This window comes from Cetorhinus maximus, chromosome 13 (genome assembly GCF_964194155.1).
Source record: "Cetorhinus maximus chromosome 13, sCetMax3.hap1.1, whole genome shotgun sequence".
NCBI lineage: Eukaryota > Metazoa > Chordata > Chondrichthyes > Lamniformes > Cetorhinidae > Cetorhinus > Cetorhinus maximus.
The window spans coordinates 26,120,515-26,145,062 of NC_135891.1; the positions used below are offsets into that span (position 1 = coordinate 26,120,515).

General features: G+C 41.8%; 1 protein-coding gene across 3 annotated transcripts in view; it reads right to left on the reverse strand.

Moving 5' to 3' along the window:
- The window catches only part of LOC144688497 (DNA (cytosine-5)-methyltransferase 3B-like), a 338,320-nt gene that overhangs the window by 183,700 nt on the left and 130,072 nt on the right, over window positions 1-24,548 (reverse strand). For all 3 annotated transcript variants that reach the window (XM_078555140.1, XM_078555141.1, XM_078555142.1), the window contains one exon: window positions 5,680-5,847. In XM_078555140.1, the coding sequence (XP_078411266.1) occupies window positions 5,680-5,847 (168 nt within the window). The remainder of the gene's footprint in view (window positions 1-5,679; window positions 5,848-24,548) is intronic.

Here is a 24,548-nt window from a genome sequence, read left to right on the forward strand (position 1 = left end):
AACGGCTGCAGGGCAAGGTCTTGCTTGGGGAAGGGGGAGAAGTGGCCTCAGGCAAGGGAGGAGGCTGCAGGACAAGAGCTGTACTAGGGAAGGAGGGTATTCCAGGGTGTGTGTAGGGGCACATGTTGATCTGTGCAAGTGGCCTCAAGATGGTGATGGCTGAGGAGGCAGTCTCCAGAGGAGATGAGGCTAGATGGACATGTGAGGGTATGTGTGTGAGAATGGGTGGTGATGTCCCTTGAGCTGGCAGTGAGTGAGATGCCAATTAATGCATGAGTGTGAGAGTTTGGCTGTAGAAGGGGCAGGTACATTACCTTTCCGGCATGGTAGGCGCTGGAAGCACCGAGTGCAGCTGTACTTTAAATGTGGTGCCTGGCGTGATGAAGCAGTGAAGGTGTGGCAGGCGAATCACAGCCACCCACCATCAAAACGGCGTGTATCCCAGGAATGTATAATTAATACCGGCTTGAGTGTGTGAGTTTGCAGTGATGAGATGGTTGCCATATCCTGGCTGTATGGATGAGATCATTCATCCTCTATCTGCATTAGATGATCAACCTCTTCTGTGCAACACTGGCACTGAACACCACTGCCATCGCCTACCATGCCAGAAAGGTAATGTACCTGCCCCTTCTACAGCCAAAGCGAGAGTAGAGGACATCACAGCGGGCCTCCACGGCATCCAAAAGGTGGTCGAGGGCTGCCGTCTTCTTGCCTTTCGGAGCCATGTCTTTTTTGCTGCAGTCTTGGGCTGGAAGCACTGAGTGCAGCTGTACTTTAAATGTAGTGCATGGCATGATGAAGCAGTGAAGGTGTGGCAGGCGAATCATAGCCACCCACCATCAAAACGGCATGTATCACAGGAATGCATAATTAATACCTGCCCACTACCGCATTTAGTGCAAATCTGGGATGATTCCACCCAGAAAGAACATTGCGCCTGTTTCAGCTAAACAAAATGAGTGTCAGCCATTCGCTGACTCATTCCTCAGGGCAATGCCTTGACCAATCAGGGTCAAGCTACCTGGTTTAAATTTCAAACAGTGCTTGGCAGTTAACTGTCAGTCACCATCAATTGATGCATTCTCCATGGCAACGCCTCTATCAATCAGAGTCCACTTGCCAACCAATCAGCACTTTCTTCTCATACAGTGTAAATTGTTGTTTTCCCCTTGTATTGGCATTCTTGCAAAGTGTCCTGATGAGTGCAAAACAAAAAGCTTCGACATGTCTCTTTTTTGAGCAATACTCAAGTTCTGTACTACCAAACGACTATCTCTCAAATCAAGCATTTATCTACATCAATCACCTATTTTTGTACTCACTAATGTAAGGGACCATGAGTAATACAGAAATTAATGCCTTTGATTTCCTACTTTTTAACTTCTTACCTAGCTCAGGCGCTGAGTGACATCCTTGAGCCTGGAACCAGGGTGGTAACATACCATCCCGGAGTCACGTCTGCAGCTGCAGAAAAGCCTGTCTGCTCCCCTAACTATTGAATCTCCTATCAGAAGGAAATTAATAGACAATATAATATTGGATATTACTGTAAAATTATTCAAAACCAAGATATCAAATCTTACATTTTAACATTATTACTAAGCGTAGTATTCAAATGACATAGGATTCTCACAACCAAATGCAAATATAGGTGCCAATTTAATCACCAGTGTCACATTGTAAAAAAGCAACACACATTTTTCCTATACAATTACCACAAAATCAGATAAAGTGAAAATATTACAGTATACTGTCTATGCATAGCTTATTGTATCAGACATATTACAGCCCACAACATCCTTCCTCACTCATTTATTCCGATGTAACTGCACACTTTTCAGTTTTTCCTATTCAGCCCTTACAGCGTATTCAATTAGATCGTGGCATCCGTGTTTCTCAACTCTATTAACTGCCTTTAATCCATAGACCCTGTTGACCTTGCGTCATAAAAAAACTGTCAAAAATTTCAAAACTGTCAGGTTGCTGTGAGCCAGCTTCTAAGGGGTAAATAAATATAACCCAGCAATGTCTTGCCCTACAATCTTCTGTTCACTGTGGCAAAGTACTTGGCCTCCCCTCATGGTATCTCATCACACAGTGGATTAATATCAAATTTTTCAGAAAGTATATTCAGCTCCATCACTTCTCTGAAGTTATTTCTTCCTAATTATGTTGCAAACATTTCCTCTTCTGAATAGTGCTCGTAATAAATTTTAACACTGAAACATGGATCAATAATACTGTAAAATTGTCGTGGGTAGAAAAAGTGTGTTTGTTTTCAGTAGGCACTGAGTCCACTTGCATAACAAAAACAAAAATACCTGGAAAAACTCAGCAGATCTGACAGCATCTGCAGAGAGGGATACAGTTGATGTTTTGAGTCCATATGACCCTTCATCAGAACTAAGACATATAGAAATGAGATGAAATATAAGCTGGTAGAAGGGGGTGGGTCAGGAGAGCTCGATAGGGAGCCAGTGATAGTTGGAGGCCAAGAAGAGACTGCCAAAGATGTCATAGACAAAAAGACAAAGAGGTGTTGACGGACACCCCCTTCTACCTGCTTGTATTTCATCTAATTTCTATATGTCTTAGTTCTAATATGGACTCGAAACGTCAACTGTGTCCCTCTCCACAGATGCTGTCAGACCTGTTGAAGTTTTTCCAGGTATTTTTGTTTTTGTTCTAGATCTCCAGCATCCGCAGTATTTTGCTTTTATCTTAGAGCCCACTTGCATGCTTGGCCAAACATCTTTTTATTCATTTTACGGAATGTGGGCGTCGCTGGCTGGACCAGCATTCATTGCCCATCCCTTATTGCTCTGGAGAAGGTGGTGGTGAGCTGCCTTCTTCAACTGCTGCAGCCCTTGCAGTGTAAGTACATCCACAGCGCTGTTAGGGAGGGAGTTCCAGGATTTTTACCCTGCGACAGTGAAGAAATGGCGATATATTTCCAAGTCAGGATGGGGAGTGGCTTGGAGGGGAACTTCAAGGTGGTGGTGTTCCCATCTATCTGCTGCCCTTGTCCTTCCAGATGGTAGCAGTTGTGGGTTTCGAAGGTACTGTCAACGGGGGCTTGGTGAGTTTCTGCAGTGCATCTTGTAGATGGTACACACTGCTGCCACTGTTAGTTGGTGGTGGATGGAGTGAATGTTTGTGGAAATGGTGCCAATCAAGCAGGCTGTTTTGTCCTGGATGGTGTCAAGCTTCTTGAGTGTCATTGGAGCTGCACTCATCCAGGCAAATGGAGGGTATTCCATCTGAGTTATGCCTTGTAAATGGTGGACAAGCTTTGGGGAGTAAGGTGGTGAGTTACTCACTACAGGATTCCTAGCCTCTGACCTGCTCTTATAGCCACAGTATTAAATGGCTAGTCCAGTTCAGTTTCGGGTCAATGGTAACCCCCAGGGTGTTGATAGTGGGGGATTCAATGATGGTACTGCCATTGAATGTCAAGGGGCGATGGTTAGATTCTCTCTTGTTGGAGATGGTCATTGCCTGGCACTTGTGTGGCACAAATGTTACTTGCTACCTGTCAGCCCAAACCTGTGTATTGTCCAGGTCTTGCTGCATTTGGACATGGACTGCTTCAGTATCTGAGGAATTGCTAGTGGTGCTGAACATTGTGCAATCATCAGCAAACATCCCCACTTCAGATCTTATCATGGAAGGAAGGTAATTGATGAAGCAGCTGAAGATGGTTGGGCCAAGGACACTGTGCTAGATTCAAGAAACCCAGCCTTGAAATTATGCTGTGAAAATTTTCCGATATGAACATTTAATTAGAATGAAAGTCATTTTTATTCTATTTCAACTGAGACAGTGTGCCTTTTAAAATAAATGGTTTAGTTGGTCTGTTAATAGGAAGGAATTTCATACAAACATATTAAATTTGTCAAAATGCATTATAATTTACAGGTCTATGTTACAACCACATCCTTGATCAGAACATCAGGGTGGGGCAAGGTAAGCATGCTTGTTATAGAAATATTTATGTCATCACCTTCTCAAGGGCAATTAGGGGTGGGCAATAAATGCTGGCCTAGCTAGTGATGCCCACATCCCATGAGCGAATAAAAAATAAATAGCCAGAGTAACATAAAATAAACATTTGATATAAATATTCCTATGCCTATATTTCTATTTTTTCAAGAGGTAATAACATTTCAACCTTTTCACCACAGACCCTGATAATATCTAATGGATATAAACAATTAAGGATGTTCACCAGCAAATCCTCAGCATTGGCGCAATGAGTTGTTCTGGAATTATTGGTTTTATGATGCTAGACTTTATAAGTCGGTTATGTTTTAAACTGTCCCTTTTAAGGTAAAACAGAATACCCTGGAAAGGGGGGAATGGTGTGAAGTTGTGCTGTCCTCTGCCCAGTGATAATCCCATGTGACCTGGTTGCCATGGGGATGGAGGGGGGTGGGGGGCAATTCAAAACTTGTTTAAAGTCAGGTGTGAGTTTTAACACATAGACACGAAGGAAAATACAGCTGACCTACTGCTGCAGACTTACAGACTCAGTCAGTCAGACTGAAGGGGAAGGCAGAAGTATTCTAGCGCATTCAATTAGATCATGGCTGCCCTGTATCTCAACTCCATAACCCTTTGATCCATAACCCTTGATGACTTTGCCTAATTAAAAAAAACTGTTGGGGCAAGTAGACCCACCACACGTGCTACTATACCAATCAGAATAGAAAGACTGCTTTTGGGCTAATCGCCAGGTCAAGTGCTGGCGAGCATTGTCGGGGAAAGAAGGATTGTGAAAAGTTACAGACCACAGAATCATCAGAGGGAACCTTACAACAGGGGAATCCATTCAATTATGCTCAAAGGGTTCAGTGAAAAGGACTTTGTGTAAAAGAACACTGGAAGATTCACCCTGGCGAAGCAGGGAGAAAGGATTCTGTTAACGCAGGAGGAACTGGACTTTAAACTTAAGGCTACATGTCCATAGAGAGTGCAGCGCATTATACAAATGCAGTGTGGGATTTTCCATTGTGTTTAGAAGATGAAGGAGGGATACCTTTTCTGTAGTTTAGTATATTAATTGTCTACCAAATAATGCTAAGTCGGTGTTGATTTTGTTACAGTAAAAGTCTTAAAACATGAAATCCTGCGTAATCTTTACATTGGTCACTGGTAATTAATTTTTCTTATTAGTCATTTGGTAGCACAGAATTTGAGTATTACCGAAAAAAGAGACATGCTGTTGAAGCTTTTCATCTTGCACTCATCAGGACAGATTCACAAGAATGCCAATTGTAAAGGGAAACAACTTATACTGCATGAAAAGACAGTGCTGATTGGTTAGCAAGAGGGTTCTGATTGGTAGAGGCATTGCCATGGAGAATGCACCAAGGAACAATTAACTGCCAAGCTTCTGTTTAAATTCAAGCCAGGCAGGTTGACTCTGATTGGTCAACCTCCACTGTACTAAAAAGGTACATTACCAAGACAATCATTTAGAGGCTAAAGTATCGATTTTTAAAATTTTAACTTCCAATGCAGAGCTTCTTGTTACAGAAATGCACATCAGGAATTCAGGTGCAAAGGTTAAAGTTCTGTCCAGATAAAAAGTCCTGTCTGGCACACTGATCAGCACTCTGCATTGGGAGCCCAAATTCATGTAATCTTTCTCGGTGTATTCAAATAGAATTTTACCTGGTACTGAGGGGCTTCTTCTGTAGCCTTCACAATATTATTTTCACAAACAAAGTCTTCCGCTTGATTTAAAGGTATCTTATTGCTCTCCAGAGGCTCCGTAGTGAGGTCAATGACAGGACTTTCTGTTGTGAAAGCCTCAGAAGGGGTTCTCCTGGTCTTCTGGAGCTGGGAAGAAAAATAACAGGAGACAAGTAAGCACCATACAGTATAACACTATTCTTTTACAATGTGTCCAATGTTACGCGTCAACGAAAAATCATGCATGTCAATCATAATGTTTTTAGCTCACTATCGGTACTTCAAGACATGTACCAGCTTGTTTCTGTTTTCAAAGCAAAATCAGTGTTCTATAAAATAATCTGTACTTTTCAATGGAATTGGAGGTTGTCCGCATCAATCAATTTAGATCAGGTGCAGGAGCCTGTAAAAAAAACTCTCTCCTATTCTTGGTTATGTACCAGCTTAAAAGTGGAAAAGTTTTAAGAATTTAAGTAAAAATTTCTAGCCTTGTGTATTTTAAAAAAATATTAGAAATGCACATTCGGTTACTCAACATGTAAAAAACGAAAAAGAGGTTGATGTTTTTACTGTTTGGGCTTTCTTTCAGTGCTTCTAATATATGTTCACAGCAAAAAGGCACTTTGTGTAAGTAGACCAAGGCCGAGATTTTAATTCATTCAAAATCCACCCACTTGCACAGAAGTAAATTTGAGCCCCAAGTTTGCAATAACTAAGGCTGCACCTTTATGCACAGCATGAAATGGAGATCATGCCATGGGACTAACAATTACTCATTACATATGACATGTCACACTACACGCAACATCGAATGCCTACCACATACCCCAGTTTACTCTGAAAGGCAGCAAAAAATCACACTGACTGACTGTTAGGCATGATAGACTAATGAACAAAAAGGCCAAAATCCTTTGTAGTCTCTGATGGAATGTTGCATGACTCCGCGGAGCTTCAATTAGTTGCCTCACATGAGGCCTGGGACTGAGCAATATGGGGCTGTTATGTTCATTTATTTTACTTTGATGTAATCTTATTTGATGCTGAAACAAATATTTGTCGATGGCGATGGAATTAAGTTATTAACAATTTTGAGAATTTACATAGATAAAGTGTCAACAACAGTTATCTGGTCATCTGATAATCTGTTTGCCTTTGACACAAGACAAAAATCAAAATCACATCTTCTCCAGCTCTCAAATAGTTATCAATACTTTGAATCTGACTCCTTAGGACCAAACAATCCCACCGTTAGAGGTATTAAAGTTAATGTAAATCTCCCATCCATCACATCCACTGGTCTACAAGCTCATATATATTCACATCTCAAAGGATTGCCCAGTCACCTAGCATTATTTGACCTAATCACAAAACACAAGGGCAGGATCTTCCGGTCAGCGAGCGGGGGCGGGGGCCCACTCGCCGACGCGTAAAATGACACGGGATGATGTCTGGTGGAATTCCCGACGTCACCCCGCATCATTTCCATTTTCAGGTCGGCGGGGGCGCAGCCGAGTCAGCTGCGCACCCGCCAACCTGTCAACGGCCAATTGAGGCCATTGAGAAATTAACTAAAATCATTAATGGACCTGCCGTCCAACCTTAAGGTTGACGGGCAGGCTGGGGGCCCTGGCGGGCTTCAGAAAAAGCATGAAACCCCGACCACGGGCGGGATGAGGTTTCATGAGGGTATTTAAATTTTTAGTGGCGGTTTCAGTTAAAGTTATGCATATGTCCCAACTCATGTGGCAGTGTCACATGAGGGGACATGTCAGGGGAATTTGTCTATCATTTTTATTGCAAATTTTAACTCGGAGCCGATCTCCCTGAGGCAGCACTTAGCCTCAGGGAAATCAGTGTGCTCTTTCGTGTGCATGTGCAAATGAACGCACTTCCAGCTGAGGGAATCACCGGCCCCCCCCACCCCACCTGCACAGAGAGTGTATAGCGCTTTCTGGAAAACGTCACGCTGGGTGGGCCTTAATTGGCCCGCCCACGTAAAATGGCGGCACGATCGGATGCACGCCCCCCTCCCCCTCCGCGCCTGCTCCCGCACTTCCCCTCCTAACGGGGGGAAAACTTATCCACTGGTGTCAACAAGCATCTGAGTGCAATTGTCTGCTCTGTCCACTAAAATAATTACCTGAAACCTTATCTTTATCATAAAAGCAAAATACTGCGGATGCTGGGAATCTGAAACAAAAACAAAAATAGCTGGAAAACCTCAGCAGGCCTGACAGCATCTGCGGAGAGAAATACAGTTAACGTTTCGAGTCCGTATGACCCTTCAACAGAACTAACAAGGCAAAAGAGAGATACAAAAATCCTGATGGAGAGAAGAGCAATACTTTTTCAAGGTAGGCATTCCTTGAAGAGAAGTGGCAGTCAATTAAACACTAAGATAAAAGCAAAAAACTGTGGACGCTGGAAATCCAAAACAAAAACAAAAATACCTGAAAAAACTCAGCAGGTCTGGCAGCATCTGCGGAGAGGAATATCTTAGTGTTTAATTGACTGCCACTTCTCTTCAAGGAATGCCTACCTTGAAGAAGTACTGCTCTTCTCTCCGTCAGGATTTTAGTATCTCTCTTTTGCCTTGTTATCTCCACCTATTACTGGCCCTCTATCCAGCTCTACTTGTTCCAACCCCCTTAAACCAGCTTATATTTCACCTCTCTTCTATTTTACTTAGTTCTGTTGAAGGGTCATTCGGACTCGAAACGTTAACTGTGTTCCTCTCCGCAGGTGCTGCCAGACCTGCTGAGTTTTTCCAGGTATTTTTGTTTTTGTTTCATAAAACAGGTGGCTGATTCACTACTGTGATAGTGTAAAACAGGTGATAACATTATCAGACTAAGTCAATATTACCCCCTTTGTTTTGAGAGGAAGTTCACTCAGTACACTTTCTTAGACTTCAGGTGCATAACAAGTAACACACAACTGAGCAGCCATATGAATGTGCCCGTGGTAGTACTGTTGTTTGCTCTTTAATAGGAATGCAGATGGTATAAAGGACATTTAGTACATGATTTCAGCTGTGAAGTATAAGAATTTGCAGGCTAATGGAGGGAAAAATATCTAAAATGTTTGTGCAACAGGTGAAGCCCTGTGTATCATTACAGATCATACAAAGAAATGACAAAATATTCGCTACAGGTCAAATGGGCAGGCTATTATTAAACAGATGGTCCAGCAAGTGTATCCTATCCACAATTTGCTGCACTTGGAAGAATTTATGAAAGATGGTGTCTGATTGAAAAAAGTGGCAGAGTATGCACATTGAAAACCATTATCAAACTTCTCAGTTTTTATGTATGGATATGACTGCTAATTGCTTTAAACTTCTGCAATTGGTAACAATTAAATCCCAACGACCTTAACCTTGGAGAAAAAGTTAACTAAGGAGTGTTCAGGTATCAGCCACGTTTGCATGAACAAGTTTACAGATAATTATTGTTGACCCAAATTTATCCAGTAACTTGCTGGAAATGAAACACAAAAATAATTAAGTACAATATGTCAAAAGTACTACAATAGGCTACGAAATGAAGATATGCCAATTGTCAGCTAAAAAGGTCACTTACTAACTATTCTAATGCATAAACAGAACTGATTACTCACCATTAACACTTTATTTTACTACACTTAGCGATATTATACATTGCTGTGCAGTTTTGTTTCTCTGTACAAAATTTCATCTCAAGAATGTGTTTTTTGCCGAAGAACTGCTACCACTAGGACAGAAAGTGGCACTTCACAAATAAAGCAACTACAAAGGTGATCTTGGTGGTCACAGATTGCAGGGCTGTAACAAATTCAAGTTTTTTGTATTGCAAACCTTCCAGAAACCCAATTTGGACTAATTAACAGCAGCGAATGCCCTGAATTTTATCTCTTAATTTCTTGCAAGATGGAAGCAACAAGGACATTTTAAGATATTGACGGCAGAAATATTTGCGTTAGACGCAATATCATCAAGATTCCCATAGGATACTAATGAGGAGGTACATCGCCTGAAAGCTTAGGTGGTTTGACACTTCCGTAACTACAGCCGAAGAATTGTAATATCTGGTGATGATCCTGTACCTTGTTCATTCTAAAATGGAGGAACCAATTCGCACAGTTTTAAATAATACTGGCTATAAGGCAGGTGTGGAGCTGTTGATCAGCTATTTTGGTTTATAGGAAGTGAATGGAATACATTTAGTTTTCATTTACATGTGGCTCAACTGGGTAAGCAACACTGACACTTGGATCTTGAGTTTAATTGCAATTATTGGTTCAAAATATTATGTAGATGCGTTAGCTGTTTGGTTTATTGAATAATATCATACTATGTCTGGGGAGACAGCGAACAATGATTCATTATCCATCTAGAAGTTTCACATTACAAGCAAACACCAAAGAATGTGGGACAAAAGAGCTGGACTCTGGCTACTAGAGATTATTCAAAGGACAGTGCGAGAAGAGTGGTTGACAAGACTACCTTAAAACAAAAAGATTACCACATTCCTGCCAGGGACAAACTGTACTGTTTGAACTAAGTAAATCTGACTAAGAGTGTCATTCTGTATGTTCGCCCACTCATTTAAGATGCTTTGTATCATTGAGTGAACATTTCTGTGAGGGATAAAGAAGAATTATGGAAGTTAACTGTTTAATGATTTGTTAAATCAATCAGGGGAGGGGGAAATTTGATTATTTTAGATCATTATATCAAAACAATGAGCATGTCCCATTTCTGCACAGAATAACTCCCAGCTAACTACCTCATTTTCCTTGAGAGCTTGGCCAAAACTTGCCCTCACAATTTCAGTTTTAAAAAAAATTGATTTAATTTGCAGCCTTTCCCTGCATCTGTTTGCCTGAATCCCTCCATGTTTTTCTCCTCGGGATAGATTTTTATGTCAACTGCCTGGGCCATAATCAAGTGGAGTGAACAAAGATTGGGCAGATGCTACAAAGGGATGTTTGAGTTGCACCATGAAATACGGCCCAGACAATGAAAATAAAATATACCTGTGTCCATTGTTAGAAAGATGCTCAATACAATAGCCCTGATTTTAACTCAAGACAGAGAACTGGACATGCGGTAGGCAAGGTGACTGGTAAACGTCCACCCACAGACCATGATAACTTGAGGCCGGATTGATTTTTTTAAACTTCTGGGCCCTATCTACATGTTGCTGGACAACTGTTCACCTGAAACAGGCAGCAAGCAGCAGCTGGCGAACATGCAGGGTTGATTTTGTTATAATATGCATTTACACGATAGCAGCATGCCATCACTAGAAGGGAAGTGTGTCATGTTATCCAGTCTCAGTTTCACTTTGGCCTGAGAGCTGATGCTAAGGTCTTAAAGCTTTCTATCCATGAAAATATGTTCTCATGTGCCTAGTCTCAATAAATGAACCGGCAGTATGTTTACACTATCTGTTATGACTGGTGCTTTTATATCATTATAAAACCAAGACATGGTGTTCAGTGGTCGTCAAACAGCGTGGCAGCAAGAGTAAGTACAGGTACGACATGGTGAACAGCTTTAGATCGTGCTACATGGCATGAGACGACCCTTGACATTTTGGTTAGACCGCAACAATTTGAAGCATTAGATAATGCTGAGAACACAGCATGCTGACTATGCAGAAGAGCTTTGAAAACACAGGGTGGAACAGTGCTCACATAAAGAGGTGGTAAGCAGACAGATCCCTCGTTGTGAGATTGCAGTGCATAGCCTGTCAGTTCCATGAACAGGACAGCACGTCAAGAGGATCAGGTTAGGTCAGTCGGGAAAGCCAAGTGACCAGGGTGAAGGCTGAATCGATAGTGAACCAGGGAGAGTCAAACAAAAAAAACCAAAACGTTATAAAAGTCAGGCCAGAGAAGGCTGCGATTACAACAGGTGGAGCAGCAGAAAAGTGCACAAAAGAGGCTACAGCGACACTCATCCCAGGTACTATAGGAGAAGGAAGGGATATTGTCAGAACGCCCACAAAGTTCCCCAGTTTGAATTGAGATGCAGCTGACCATCTATCTGAATTCAAAATCGTTAAACAGTGTACAAAGCTGTGGTTTCTTAATTCAGATGCGTCTGAACCAGACATGCAAGCCATAAAAATACACCTAGCAATTGGGAATGAAAGTCTACACAGGCTGAACATGTCAGGATTAACAGCAGAAGAGCTAAAGAATTCCCAAAACGTATGGACTATATTGGAAGAACAGTTCAGAATCAGATTAAGCTTCCGTATTCATCGACTAGAGTTCATGTAATTTCGACAGCAGCCTACAGAATCCATAGGCCACTTTGACAGCAGGTGCAGGGAAAAGGGTATGTACTGTGATTTTTCTATTACTGAGCTAGCGGACAGAATTTTTCAGTTGGTGGTAACCTCCACTCCCATGGAAGTTTTCCGGAAAAATCTGCTAGACAACCCTAAAATGTATAGCGTCGAAGAGCTAGTCAAGTATGGGCAAAAGTACAAGGCAATCCTCACAGGTCAACGAGGCTTACAGGTCCTGTGCACAATTCCAATTGTTGACACATTCACTAGTGCACCCAAACCTAGCAAGACATATGCAAGGTGTTCTGCATGCACCGACAAAATTCCCAGCTTTCCAACAATTCTGCAAGGCATGTTGCAGAAAGAGCCATTGGCTGTGGCAGTGCACTAGAGCAATGGTTGATGCAGCTACAAAGAGCCGTGCGCTAATCCAAACAGATCATACACAACGAGTACCTTCAAAGCAATAAAAATGACCACCCGGTATCCCGTCAGAAACATATAGATAAGGTGACTGACAAACAAGATAATGACGAAGCTGTGCGTAACAAAACACCGAGTGGTGAACACATTTTTCACATAGTCAATCTTGTGGAAAACATAGATACCGTCACACCATCTGAAGTGTTTGCCAAGTTTAAAATGATCTGTCCTAAGAAAGTTGTCAACTATTCGTTATTGGCCAAAATTGTCATAGGGGCAAGTGCCAACATAGTACCTCTGCGGATTCTAAAGGACATTCCCCAGCCTTGGAAGACCATGGCGAAACCTACTACTGCGCAACTTTCAGCATACAAGGGTTCACAAATTCCATTTGCAGGACCCATACTCCTGGAGTACAACTACAATCAATCCTCCTGAGTGCCACAGATGTTCCATATCATAGAGACTAAAGGCCCGGCAATCGCAGATCTACCGGCATGTCGTGACCTCACATTAATGACAATCTATGGAATCAGTCAGACCTTATATGGCAGATCAACTTCCGAAACCATTCCTTTCACCCCAGTTCACGGCCTAACATTGAAATATCTAGAATGTTTCCCTAAAATTGGCAGTTTCAAGGGAACTTTATAGTTACACTTGCAGGAGGATGCAAGCCCACCAATTGATTTGGTACATTTTGCATAATGCAAATGCCAGCAGCTACAAGAAGAAATGGTGAAAGATTCTACACTACAGAAACTGTGAAAAACCATCATTGAAGGATGGCCTGATTTAATACAGCATGTCCATGAACATGTGAGACCATTTTGGCCTTACTCGGGGGGAGCTGAGCATCTCCCAGGAAGTCATTTTTAAAGGCAGGCTGGTCATCATGCTGGAATCTTTGTAACCTGATATTCAACAACTTCATCACTCATACTTGGGCATAGATTGGACGAAAAGACTTGCAAGAGAGACAGCCTATTGGCCGGCTATGAACAATGACATTGAAGTCTTTGTCAAGAAGTGTGAGGCTTTTCAAGAGCATATGCCAAGTCAGCACAAAGAACCAATAATTCAACATGAAGTTCCTACCCATCCTTGATCCAAAATTGTATCCGACCTCTTCATGTCCATGGCACTGACTTCATCTTCATTGTCGACTACTTTGCCAAGTACCCCATTATTCGTCAATTGCACAATACATCAAGCACAAGTGTCGCGCACGCTCTAAGTGCTATTTTCAGTTTATCTGGTGTGCACAGAGAGATCACTATGATTGGCGGTCCGCAATTTATTGGTAAACCATTTCAGGATGTGTGTGAGAAGTAGAATATTGATCACACTACTTCTTCGCCTCATTACCCTAGGTTTAATGGCCTAGCTGAATGAATGATTTGTACGGTGAAATCCCTAATTCTCAAATGTAGACAGACCAAGCAAGATCTACACATTGTAATGTTACATCTGAGAGCGATACCTTTAATTGCAACTAGTCTATCACTGGCAGAAGTCATGTTTGATAGTACAGTAAGTAACAATTTACCTATTCTTACCTATTCTACTCTCTCAGAAACTAGAGAGAAATTTTTAAAACTGCAAGAGAAAATGACTAACATGCACAATAAAAATGCGGGTACAGAATTGTCAAGTTTACAGTTGGGACAAGTTCGCATCCAAGATCCCACAGAAAGTCCTTGCAAACAGCCGAGGTGACAAGGATTTGTTCGGAACCAAACTCCTAAGAAGTCATCACACACAATGGCACAATAGTGAGGTGTAACTGAAGACAAATCAGGTCTATTCCAGCTCTTCAACCACCGTGCAGTCCTACTGCATCTAGAACAAGATCCCAAATGCAACCAGGAACAACATCCAAGAACAAAAACCCCACAAATCACTGTGAGCAATTAAAGAAACCTCCAGACAAGGTTACCATTATAAGGTCCGGGCACACCAGCAGCTTACTTCTACGTTTTAGAGACTCATAGATTTACCAGTCCTACACACTTATGTAATGGTAACAAAATATGAACATGTATTGTAAATAATTATACTTCTTTAAAAAGGGGAAAATTATGTTTAAAAGGGGGATGTTGTAATATGCCTTTAAGGGATAGCGGCAGGCCACCGCTGGAAGGGAAGTATGTCATGTGATCCAGTTTCAGTTTCACTTTGGCCTGTGAGCAGAACACAACACACGCAGCTCTGCTGCTGATGTCTTCAATATATATATGCTGATGTCTATCCATATATATATGTCCTCATGTGCCCAGTCTCAATAAAGAAACCCACAACATATTTACACCATACCTTATGAGTGATTGGTGCATTTATTCCAGTTTGGGCCTCTACCAGGCCCAGGTTTTCTTCCTGCTATCAACTGGCGGGGAAACACATGGTATCCCCCCACTCCACCACCCACCCCGTGTAACCACCAAATAAAACTGCAGTCGGGACGAGGATACATCAGTGACCTGCGATTTGTGTATTAAAAATGGAAGACCTCATGAATGATGCAGGGCTTGATGAGCAATTCTCCCAGTCAAATTTAACAGTCCGCCCATCTAGTTTCTGCCAGGCAGGCAGAGCTGACTGTACCCCAAAGTTTCTGCAGTACTTATCACTTGTGAAAAGCTATGACAGGGTAATGTACTGCTTATTGTTTACAATCTGAGGGAGAATAAACAAAGATTATCTGTCTTGCATGTGAACCACCCACCAACGCAGAACTCAGCTCCTGACCTCATTACAGCATTAGTCCAAATGTGGACAAAAGAGTTGAACTCAAGAGGTGAGGTGAGAGTGACTGTCTTTGACATCAAGGCAACATTTGACTGAGTGTGGCATCAAGGAATCCTAGCAAAACTGGAGTCAACAGAAATCAGCGGGAAAACTCTCCACTGGTTGGAGTCATGCCCAGCACAAAGGAAGATGGTTGTGGTTGTTGGAGGTCAATCATTTCAGTCCCAGGACATCACTGCAGGAGTTCCTCAGGGTAGTGTCCTAGGCCCAGCCATCTTCAACTGCTTCTTCAATGACATTCCTTCTGTCATAAGGTCAGAAGTGGGATATTCACTGATGAATGTACAATGTTCAGCACCATTCCAAATCTTCAGATACTAAAGCAGTCCAAGTCCATATACAGCAAGACCTGGCCAACATTCAGGCATGAGCTGATAAGTGGCAAGTTACATTTGCACTACACAAGTGCCAGGCAATGGCCATCTCCAGCAAGAGAGAATCCAAACACCTCCCTTTGACATTAAATGGCATTACCATTACCGAGTTCCCAACTGTCAACATCCTGGGGATTACCATTGACCAGAAACTGAACTGGACCAGCCATATAAATACTGTGGCTACAAGAGCAGGTAAGAAGCTGGGAGTTCTGTGGAGAGCAACTCACCTCTTGACTTCCTAAAGCGTCTACCATCTACAAGGCACAAGTCAGGAGTATGATGGAATACTCTCCACTTGCCTGGATGAGGGCAGCTTCAACAACACTCAAGCAGCCCGACACCATCCAAAACAAAGCAGCCCGCTTGATTGCCACCCTTTCCACCACCTTCAACATCCGCTCCCTCCACTATCGACACGCAGTGGCAGCAGTGTGTATCATCTACAACTTGCACTGCAGCAGCTCCTTTGACAACACCTTCCAAACCTGCAACCTCTACCACCTAGAAGGACAAAGGCAGCAGATGCATGGGAACACCACCACCTGCAAGTTCCCATCTAAGCCACACACTAACTGATTTGGAAATATATCGCCATTCCTTCAGTGTCACTGTGTCAAAATCTTGGAACTCCCTCCCTAACAGCACTGTAGGTTTACCTACAGCACATGGACTGCAGTGGTTCAAGAAGGCAGCTCATCACCACCTTCTCAAGGGCAATTAGGGATGGGCAATAAAAATTCTGGCCTAGCCACTGACGCCCACCTCCCATGAAAGAATAAAAAAGCATAGCATATGTCCTGAAGCACTCACAGCCAATTAAATACTTTTGAACTGTCATCACTGTTATAATGCAAGAAATGCAGCAGCCAATTTGCACACAGCAAGCTCCTACAAACAGCAATGTGGTAATGACCAGACAATCTGCTTTAATAATTGATTGAGGGATAAATATTGGCCAGAACACCAGGGATAAGTCCCCCACTTTTCTTTGAAATATTGCCTTGGGATCTTTTACATCCACCTTAAGAGAGCAGATGGAGCCCCAGTTTAAAGTATTTCCTCAGTACTACACTGGATTGTCACCCTAGATTTTTGTGCTCAAATCTGTGGGATGGAACCTGAATCCACAACCTTTTAGTTCAAAAGTCAGGGTGTGACTAACTGAGTCACAGCTTGCACTTAACAGGCAAACGTAAATACTTTTCCAAATGTTTTAGTAGAAAAGCAATCCCAAATGTACCAAGTTCTTTCATATTTCTTAAATACTGTACTTCCAGTTATGAGTTCTTGGCACATATATGTTTATAATCAATATAAAATCTATTAATTTAATTACGGTGACACTGGAGATATGGGTAGGATTATTTACTGTGTTGATCAACCTTTTCTTACTTCTGTCTCAAATTGCTCATTATATATGCCTCATCTCAGACCACATAATTTTTAAACTGCTTCGCTACAATAGCTGTGAATTAATTTCTCCTCTTGTACGGCCTCCCTGTAAAACTGGCTGCAACCCAATAAAAGTGTATTTTTTTTCTGTTGATTCCAAACAGGAGTACTTTCAGCCAGTACACTGAATGCTCACTGCCAGTTGAAAGTGTTATAATAAACACTTACAATACATTAACACTACAACTGTGATGTCAGTGTGAAACAGCTTTATTTCATATTGATGCTGTAGTTATTAGGATAAATCTCTGGCTTAAGTACACAGGGCTTCACACTGGAAACATATCAAGAATTTGGGCACATGCCCATTTCACAGTCCTATGATTTCCCATCCATTAAAGTTAATGGATGTGCCTAATTTGTGGCCTTCACAAGGACAGAAAATTAAATGATTGCAAATTGAGCACATGACTACATTTCTGATATACAGTCCAAACAAGCAAAATTCTGCACCATAAGTATTAAAGATGAAAATTTACCTTATAATGTGAATACTACCTCGAAGCAGGTTGCAATCTGACGCCATAGTAACATGGAATGAGATTCCTTGCAGGAAGACGTCAGTTACTAATTCTGGATTTACACTACACAAATTTAGTGCTCTTACAAAGCAGAAATTAATGATTGGAAAATCATAGGCATCATACTTCCAAAGTTCTGACATGTGCTCCCAGTGAACAAGGTGCCTGCCAAAAGTTTGGACATTACCATGCAGTGCAAGTGCACCCTTTGACTGTTAAAAATCTAAAATCTTACTCTGAAATAGAGCTGTTATATATTCACTTTTTCCTCTTAAACCAACCATTTGGTCTTTGTCTTGCTAAGATGAGGAACAAACAAAGAATGGGGCTTTTTCCCCTTCAGAACATGTAGGAGGAGAAATTTCATGCCCATTTTTTGAGAAAATGTACATTGGTTGAATGAATGTTATGTTGTGATCTTCTGTGCCTTATCGCCTCAAAGTTCATCGGCAACCATGCTTTGAGAAACTTTTAGTGTTCCTATGTGGCCACCCGTAAGGGTGCTGTACCAGTTAAAATAGTCAAATAAGGGTTCTTCAATGGCTGTTAGACGAAATTAAACCGTGGAAGTGTTGGATTCATTGATTTTTAACCTCGATCAGTGATTATTGGTGCCAACAGTTGGCAAACAGACATCATTAAGGATGGAATCCTCAACTGCACTTTGGTACATCTCTGGTTATTAGTTTACCTGTTGTAGCTGCTGCTGGGTTTATAGGTGTATTCTGGCTGTTTTGGCTGAAATAGCAGTTTGCACAAATTGTGGACGTGATTTGCGACAGCAGCCTTTTGCGTTCAAGAATTGAGCCCTTTTTTGTTGAAAAATTAGTCTGCCAGTGGGGCTGGAGGGAGGAAGAGCTGTAGCAAACCTACTGGGTGGAAAAAGGCCAGTTGCTTATACCATGTGGGTCTTCAGCAATATGTTGCACCATCCGCTCAATGAGGTGCATTGTATCCAGCGGCTCCACTTCACAAAGAGGCTGCAATTGATCTATGTCACCTGCTGCATCAACAGCTTTCTTTTTCGTTCATTGGATGTGGGCACCGCTGGCTAGGTCAGCATTTATTGCCCATCCCTAACTGCCCTTGTTCAGAGGACATTTAAGAGTCAACCACATTGTTGGGAGTCTGGAGTCACATGGAGGCTAGACTTAACCTCAATCAGTGATAATTGGTGCCAACAGTTGGCAAGCAAGACTGCATTAGGAATGGAATCTAATGGAATCCTCAGCTGCACTTTGGTACATCTCTGGTTATTAGTTTACCTGTTGTAGCTGCTGGTGGGCTTATAGGTGTATTCTGGCTGTTTTGGCTGAAATAGCAGTTTGCACAAATTGTGGACAGATTTCTGCTGATCAAGGTCATCAACAGGTTTTAAATTCCAGATTTTTATTGAATTCAAATTTCACCATCTGCCATGGTGAGATTCGAACCCGGATCCCCAGAGCATTACCCTGGGTCTCTGGGATACTAGTCCAGTGACAATACCACTATACCACCACCTCCCCACTGTGCATATGATGCTGCAGCCCATGCAGCAGCATCATATGCAAGGTACTGCCTGTCGCTGAGAAGGTTGTTGTGGTCCTTAAATTTCTATGCCTCCGAATTATTCCAGGCTGCAACAGGTGACATTAGCACAATCTGCAGTGCACGGTTTCATAAAGAAGGGCACAGGTGCACTCTTCCCACAAGCAAAATCATTTCACCACTTTTCCTATGGTGGAAGAGGGCTTTGGGCTTCATCTAAGCTTCTGGTTTCCCATAGGTCCAGGGAATCACTGATTGCACACAAATGTTGCCTGTGTGCTCTGTATGAAGATCCTGGAGTATTCACGAATTAGAAGTGCTCTCACTTTATGAAGCTTGTGTGTGTTCAGAGATAACAGATCATGCAGGTCTCCACTTGGTTTCCTATCAGTAGTCATGATGCCTTTGTCCTGTGTCAGTCCTAAATCTCCCTCTTTTCCACTCAGATCATTGGGTGTCAGGCTGGTTGATTGGGAACAAGAGCTCACAACAACCATCAGGAAACCAACAACAGAAGCTGAGAAGTGCTATAGTCAAAACTGTGCTGTAATCGGAGTTCTCAGAGCAAGCTACTGACATTCTAAAACACAAGTTATGCTGCCTGGGCAAATCTGGAGTGAGCTGCTCCTGGGCCACACTATTTCCCTTGTTTTTGCTCCTGCATGCTTATGTTTGTGCTTGTGCTTGTTAAATCTCCCAATGCAGGTCCCTCTAGCTGACCCACTACGCCATGTGGATTAAAGTTTCTGAGCTGCTGCCTGCAAGAAAAAGGGTGAGGTGATGGTATGCACTCCTTCAGGTACCATGCCCTATGAAGGCGTTGGCGACCAGGAACTTCCATTGAATTGGTCCATGATTATGTACTGCAGTGATTTGCTTTTGCCTTCTGCAGTATGCTGACCAAGAAACTTTCCCACTCTTACCACCTGCCATCAGGTGTATTGGAAGGAGTTACAGGGTGATTAGCTGTGTGTGATGTAATGAATGCACCATCCATGGCCACCAAGTCCTGGAGTGGAACTTGAACCTGAGGCTCTGGTCCAGAGGTAGGCACACTGCCATGTGCCACAAGATCTCCTATCATTAGTATGCATGCACCAATTTGAGAGTGGGTGCAGGCTCAGTTAACAATCACTTCCAATGTATTTTTTACATTAAATAGGCATAACCTGAAATTCCTACCTTCCTTGCTGGAATTATGACATTATGACAGAAAACATGGAATTTTCAGCTTACAGTGCTTTACCATGCAACCTTCTAGCTCTATAATAAGGTGTTTTAATATTAGTGCCAGTGGCTTTCCTCCTCTTTAAAAATCTTCTGAGTTTGAGTCTCTTGTTAGTGCATTTTTTTTTTGTGGTACTTTCATTTTTGTGTAGCTACGACTAATAATAACACTGTAATACTGTTATAAAGTCATGCTTTAAATCAGAAATAACTTTATTTATTGGGCTGAAACCACTGGTTGAGTTTTAAAAGACTGAACGACAGCATTTCAGTGATTTAAAACAGCAGCTTCTAAGATGGCAAACATTAACAGAGCTGTACCCTGCAAACTACAAAGCCATTGTAACAGAGCCAGACTCTCTAGAAAAACCCGTCAGAGGCAATCACCTCAGAGGAATGTGAATGAACCCATTTCCTGAACCATTCACAAAACATCCAATCACCTGTGTATGTAACTGGGGATGGAACGAGCAATTATACGGCATCGCTTTGAACAATGAAAGCTGGCTGATAACAGAACTCTTCTAGCCATAATCTAATCATGTCTAAACCATGGACCTGGAATCAACTTGCTATGACAATATTTGGGTAACTGGTCAGTTCGTGAAAGAGGATCATGTGATGTGCTAACTCTCTTTTGTGTTTTAAGAAACTGCTTTTCTCCAGGCCAGAGAACAGAAGAAGAAAAACACAGAAGAAGCAGGACCCTGAGTGGGTACTCTCCCCCTCTCTACATCCATCCTGCAAGCTCGAGCCGTACCTGTTGTTTGACCATTCACACGTCACAGGCAGTGTCTTAACAGTCAACCCAGCAGCTGCTGGCTCTATAAGAAAAACGATAAATCATCCATCAACATCTTGTCATCTTGACGCAGAATCCAGAAAGATCATCGAGCCCAGTCTTAAATCATCCAAGTCATAAATCTACAAGATCCGTATACTAATGACTTTTATTGGACTTTTAAACTATTTAAATTACCCTCCCGCCTTGTAACCTTCTTGTGTGTGTGTGAACCACTGAATGCACGTGTGTGCGCGTCAGAGCGTTTTTATTATTTTTATTTAGATCATCAATAAAATAAAATAAATACTACTCTTCTATCTTCAAAAACTTACAAGAAAACCTGTCTGTGTGGGTCTTTTACAGACACAACACATAAACAGTTAAATGCTTGCTCAACTGGCAAGATTATCCCTTTTTAAAAAAACCTTGTTGCCGTCAAGCGAGGACTGGGAAAAGAGGGGAACCATTCCACCCCTTCTCACCTGATCATAACAGATACTTCTTTATAAATGGCCCATCCTTCTCTCCTCTTTTAAGACCCTCCTTCAAACCTACCTCTTTTTAAAAAAAATTCTGTTTATTAAATTTTAACAACAATCGTAATGAGTAACAGTACAAAGAATAGTTTACAGTACAGCAATAATTTAACACACTTAAACTTGGAAGAGAAAAAGAAAGCGAGGGAAAGGAAAAGGAAAGTAGGAGGAAGACGAAAAAGGAAAGAGAAAGACAAAAAATGAAGAAGAAAACCCTCACCAGCCCCCCCAAAAAATAAACAATAAGAAAATCAACAACAATCTTAGGTCAGATGTAGTTTCATATGAATATAATATACAACCTAATTAGGGCCAGTTATATGAGAGAGCTGTAATTCCTCAAAATAATTAAAGAAAAGTTGCAAACCTACCCCTTTGACAAAGCTTTTCGTCACATCCCCCTGTAATTACTCCTTCTTTGGTTTAGTGTCTTTTTAAAAATCTGATTACATTTCTTAGGATGGCTTTCTATGGTAAAGGTGCCATAGGCAAGTTGCTGTTGTTGTGCATCACGAGCATTAGCATCCAATGCAGAATCCAAATGAAAATGTTAGCCTGGGATTTTCTGACCCTGTCATGGTGGAACCTGCTGTGGGAGATTCGATGACCCAGCCAAAAGTCCATTGTCTTTCTGTGAGAGCGGACCATCCCAGCAGCGGGTGGGGCCAGAAAATACCACCCATTAGCATGAACAGCCCTTTTTAAAATCCATCAAGCTCTTCTACTTCATTTAACTACTTTTCTCTAATGATTGTGTAGTTATATCTGGCATGCACTATAAAAGGTTAACTTTCTCAGTTTTTGGTTTATAAACAGTGCGTCTCTAACAATGCAGAATTTAAGGTGTGCTCATGCAGTGGGGGCTGCATTTGAAGGGATGTAGCTGATAAGAGCGTAGCCTTGATTCTTGAATTCACACTCCAGGCAACTGCAGGATCTTAGAATTAGTATTTTATAGTCAGAAATAACTTACTTTGCATTGATTATGATAACTTTGTAAAATCCAACTATCTCTAACTCTACCTGATTATAAACTCTTCTCTAAATAATGCAAGTTACTTGTTTTATGTAAATTAGCAGTACTATATCAGAAAGTATATGAAGGTGCTGATTAAATCTCTCACCTATCACCATTCCTATTGAACCTCAATGGTGAGATCTAATTTTAGTCAGAATAGGTCACAATAACCACAGTAGTCACCACAAAGCAGGAAATGCGTCATCAATGCAAAAGTAAAACAACTTTCAAGTCAAAATTAAATCTTTATCTTTTCCATTCTAAATGCAGAATGTCAAATGCAATGCTGTGCTATTGAAAAAACTTCAATTCAGGGTTAATGTTTCAAACAATTAAACGAAGAAACCAAGAGAATTAATTTCCTTGCTGTTCCTGGTATACCTTTTTACAATCCATATTAATGACTTGGATTCAGGGATAGAAGGTACTATCGCTAAATTTGCAGATGACACCAAAATAGGTGGGAAAGTAAGTTGCAATGAAGAAATAAGAAATTTACAAATGGTTATGTACAGGTTAGGTGAATGGGCCAAAATTTGGCAGCTGGAGTTTAACATGGATAAGTGTGAGGTTATCCATTTTGGTCGGAAGAATAAAAAGGCGACTTATTACTTAAATGGAGAGAAACTTCAGAATGTTTCAGTGCAGAGGGATCTGGGTGTCCTCGTGCTTGAATCGCTGAAAGCTAGTATGCAGGTATAGCAGGTAATAAGGAAGGCAAATGGAATTTTGGCATTTATTGCTAAAGGAATAGAGTATTAAAATAGGGAAATGTTGTTGCAACTGTACAAGGCATTGGTGAGACCGCACCTGGAGTACTGTGCACAGTTTTGGTCCCCTTACTTGAGGAAGGATGTAATTGCACTGGAGGCGGTTCAGAGGAGGTTCACTAGTTTGATTCCAGAGATGCGGGGCTTGTCTTATGAGGAGAGATTGAGCAGTTTAGGCCTATACTCGCTATAGTTTAGAAGGATGAGAGGAGATCTAATTGAGGTGTCTAAGATGCTAAAGGGGATAGACAAAGTAAATGTGGAGTGGATGTTTCCCCTTCTGGGGCATTCTAGAATGAGAGGCCATAGTTTTAGGCTAAGGGATGGTAGATTTAAATCAGAGATGAGGAGGAATTACTTTTCTCAAAAGGTTGTGAATCTGTGGAATTCACTACCCCAGAGTGCAGTGGATGCCGGGATGCTGAGTAAATTTAAGGAGGAGATAGTCAGATTTTTAATTAGTAGCGGGTTGAAAGGTTATGGGGAGAGGGCGTGAAATTGGAGTTGAGGCCAAAATGCGATCCGCCATGATCGTATTGAATGGCGGGGCAGGCTTGAGGGGCTGAATTGCCTACTCCTGCTCCTAGTTCTTATGTGCTATGGTGCTGGAGATGCCTAGAATTAAGGAGCTCAAATGAAAATTATTTCTCCCATGTGTGCACCCTGAAGTCACTTCTCCCAAGTTTCTTCAATCTTTCTTTCTGGCCTTTCCTGTGATCTGCCCGTCTAGCTGCTGCTAGGCTCATTTGCACAGCAGTGCCTGTCAACCAGTGGTGCTATAGATACAGCTTTCCTGGTTTCATGTCCCTATTGTACTCTGGATAACTTAGAACCAAAGGAGAAAGCACATCATAATCCCTTTGACAAGTGATCTAGGTGGAATTGAGGAGTTTGAGTGCTTTGACGAGTTCTTAAACTTTATTTAACGATTATAGGAGCAAATCTTCCTCTGGACGCAGGAAGACCTGACCTGTGCACTTTCATGGTTCACAAACTGCACACCCAACCCATGTGTGATTGTACACACCATTTTTGTCTTTTCACACTGGGGTTGAGTTTGCAGTGAACCACACTGCAGTACGTGAGGACTCTGGGTCCGGAGAAAGGCCACTTAGAACATC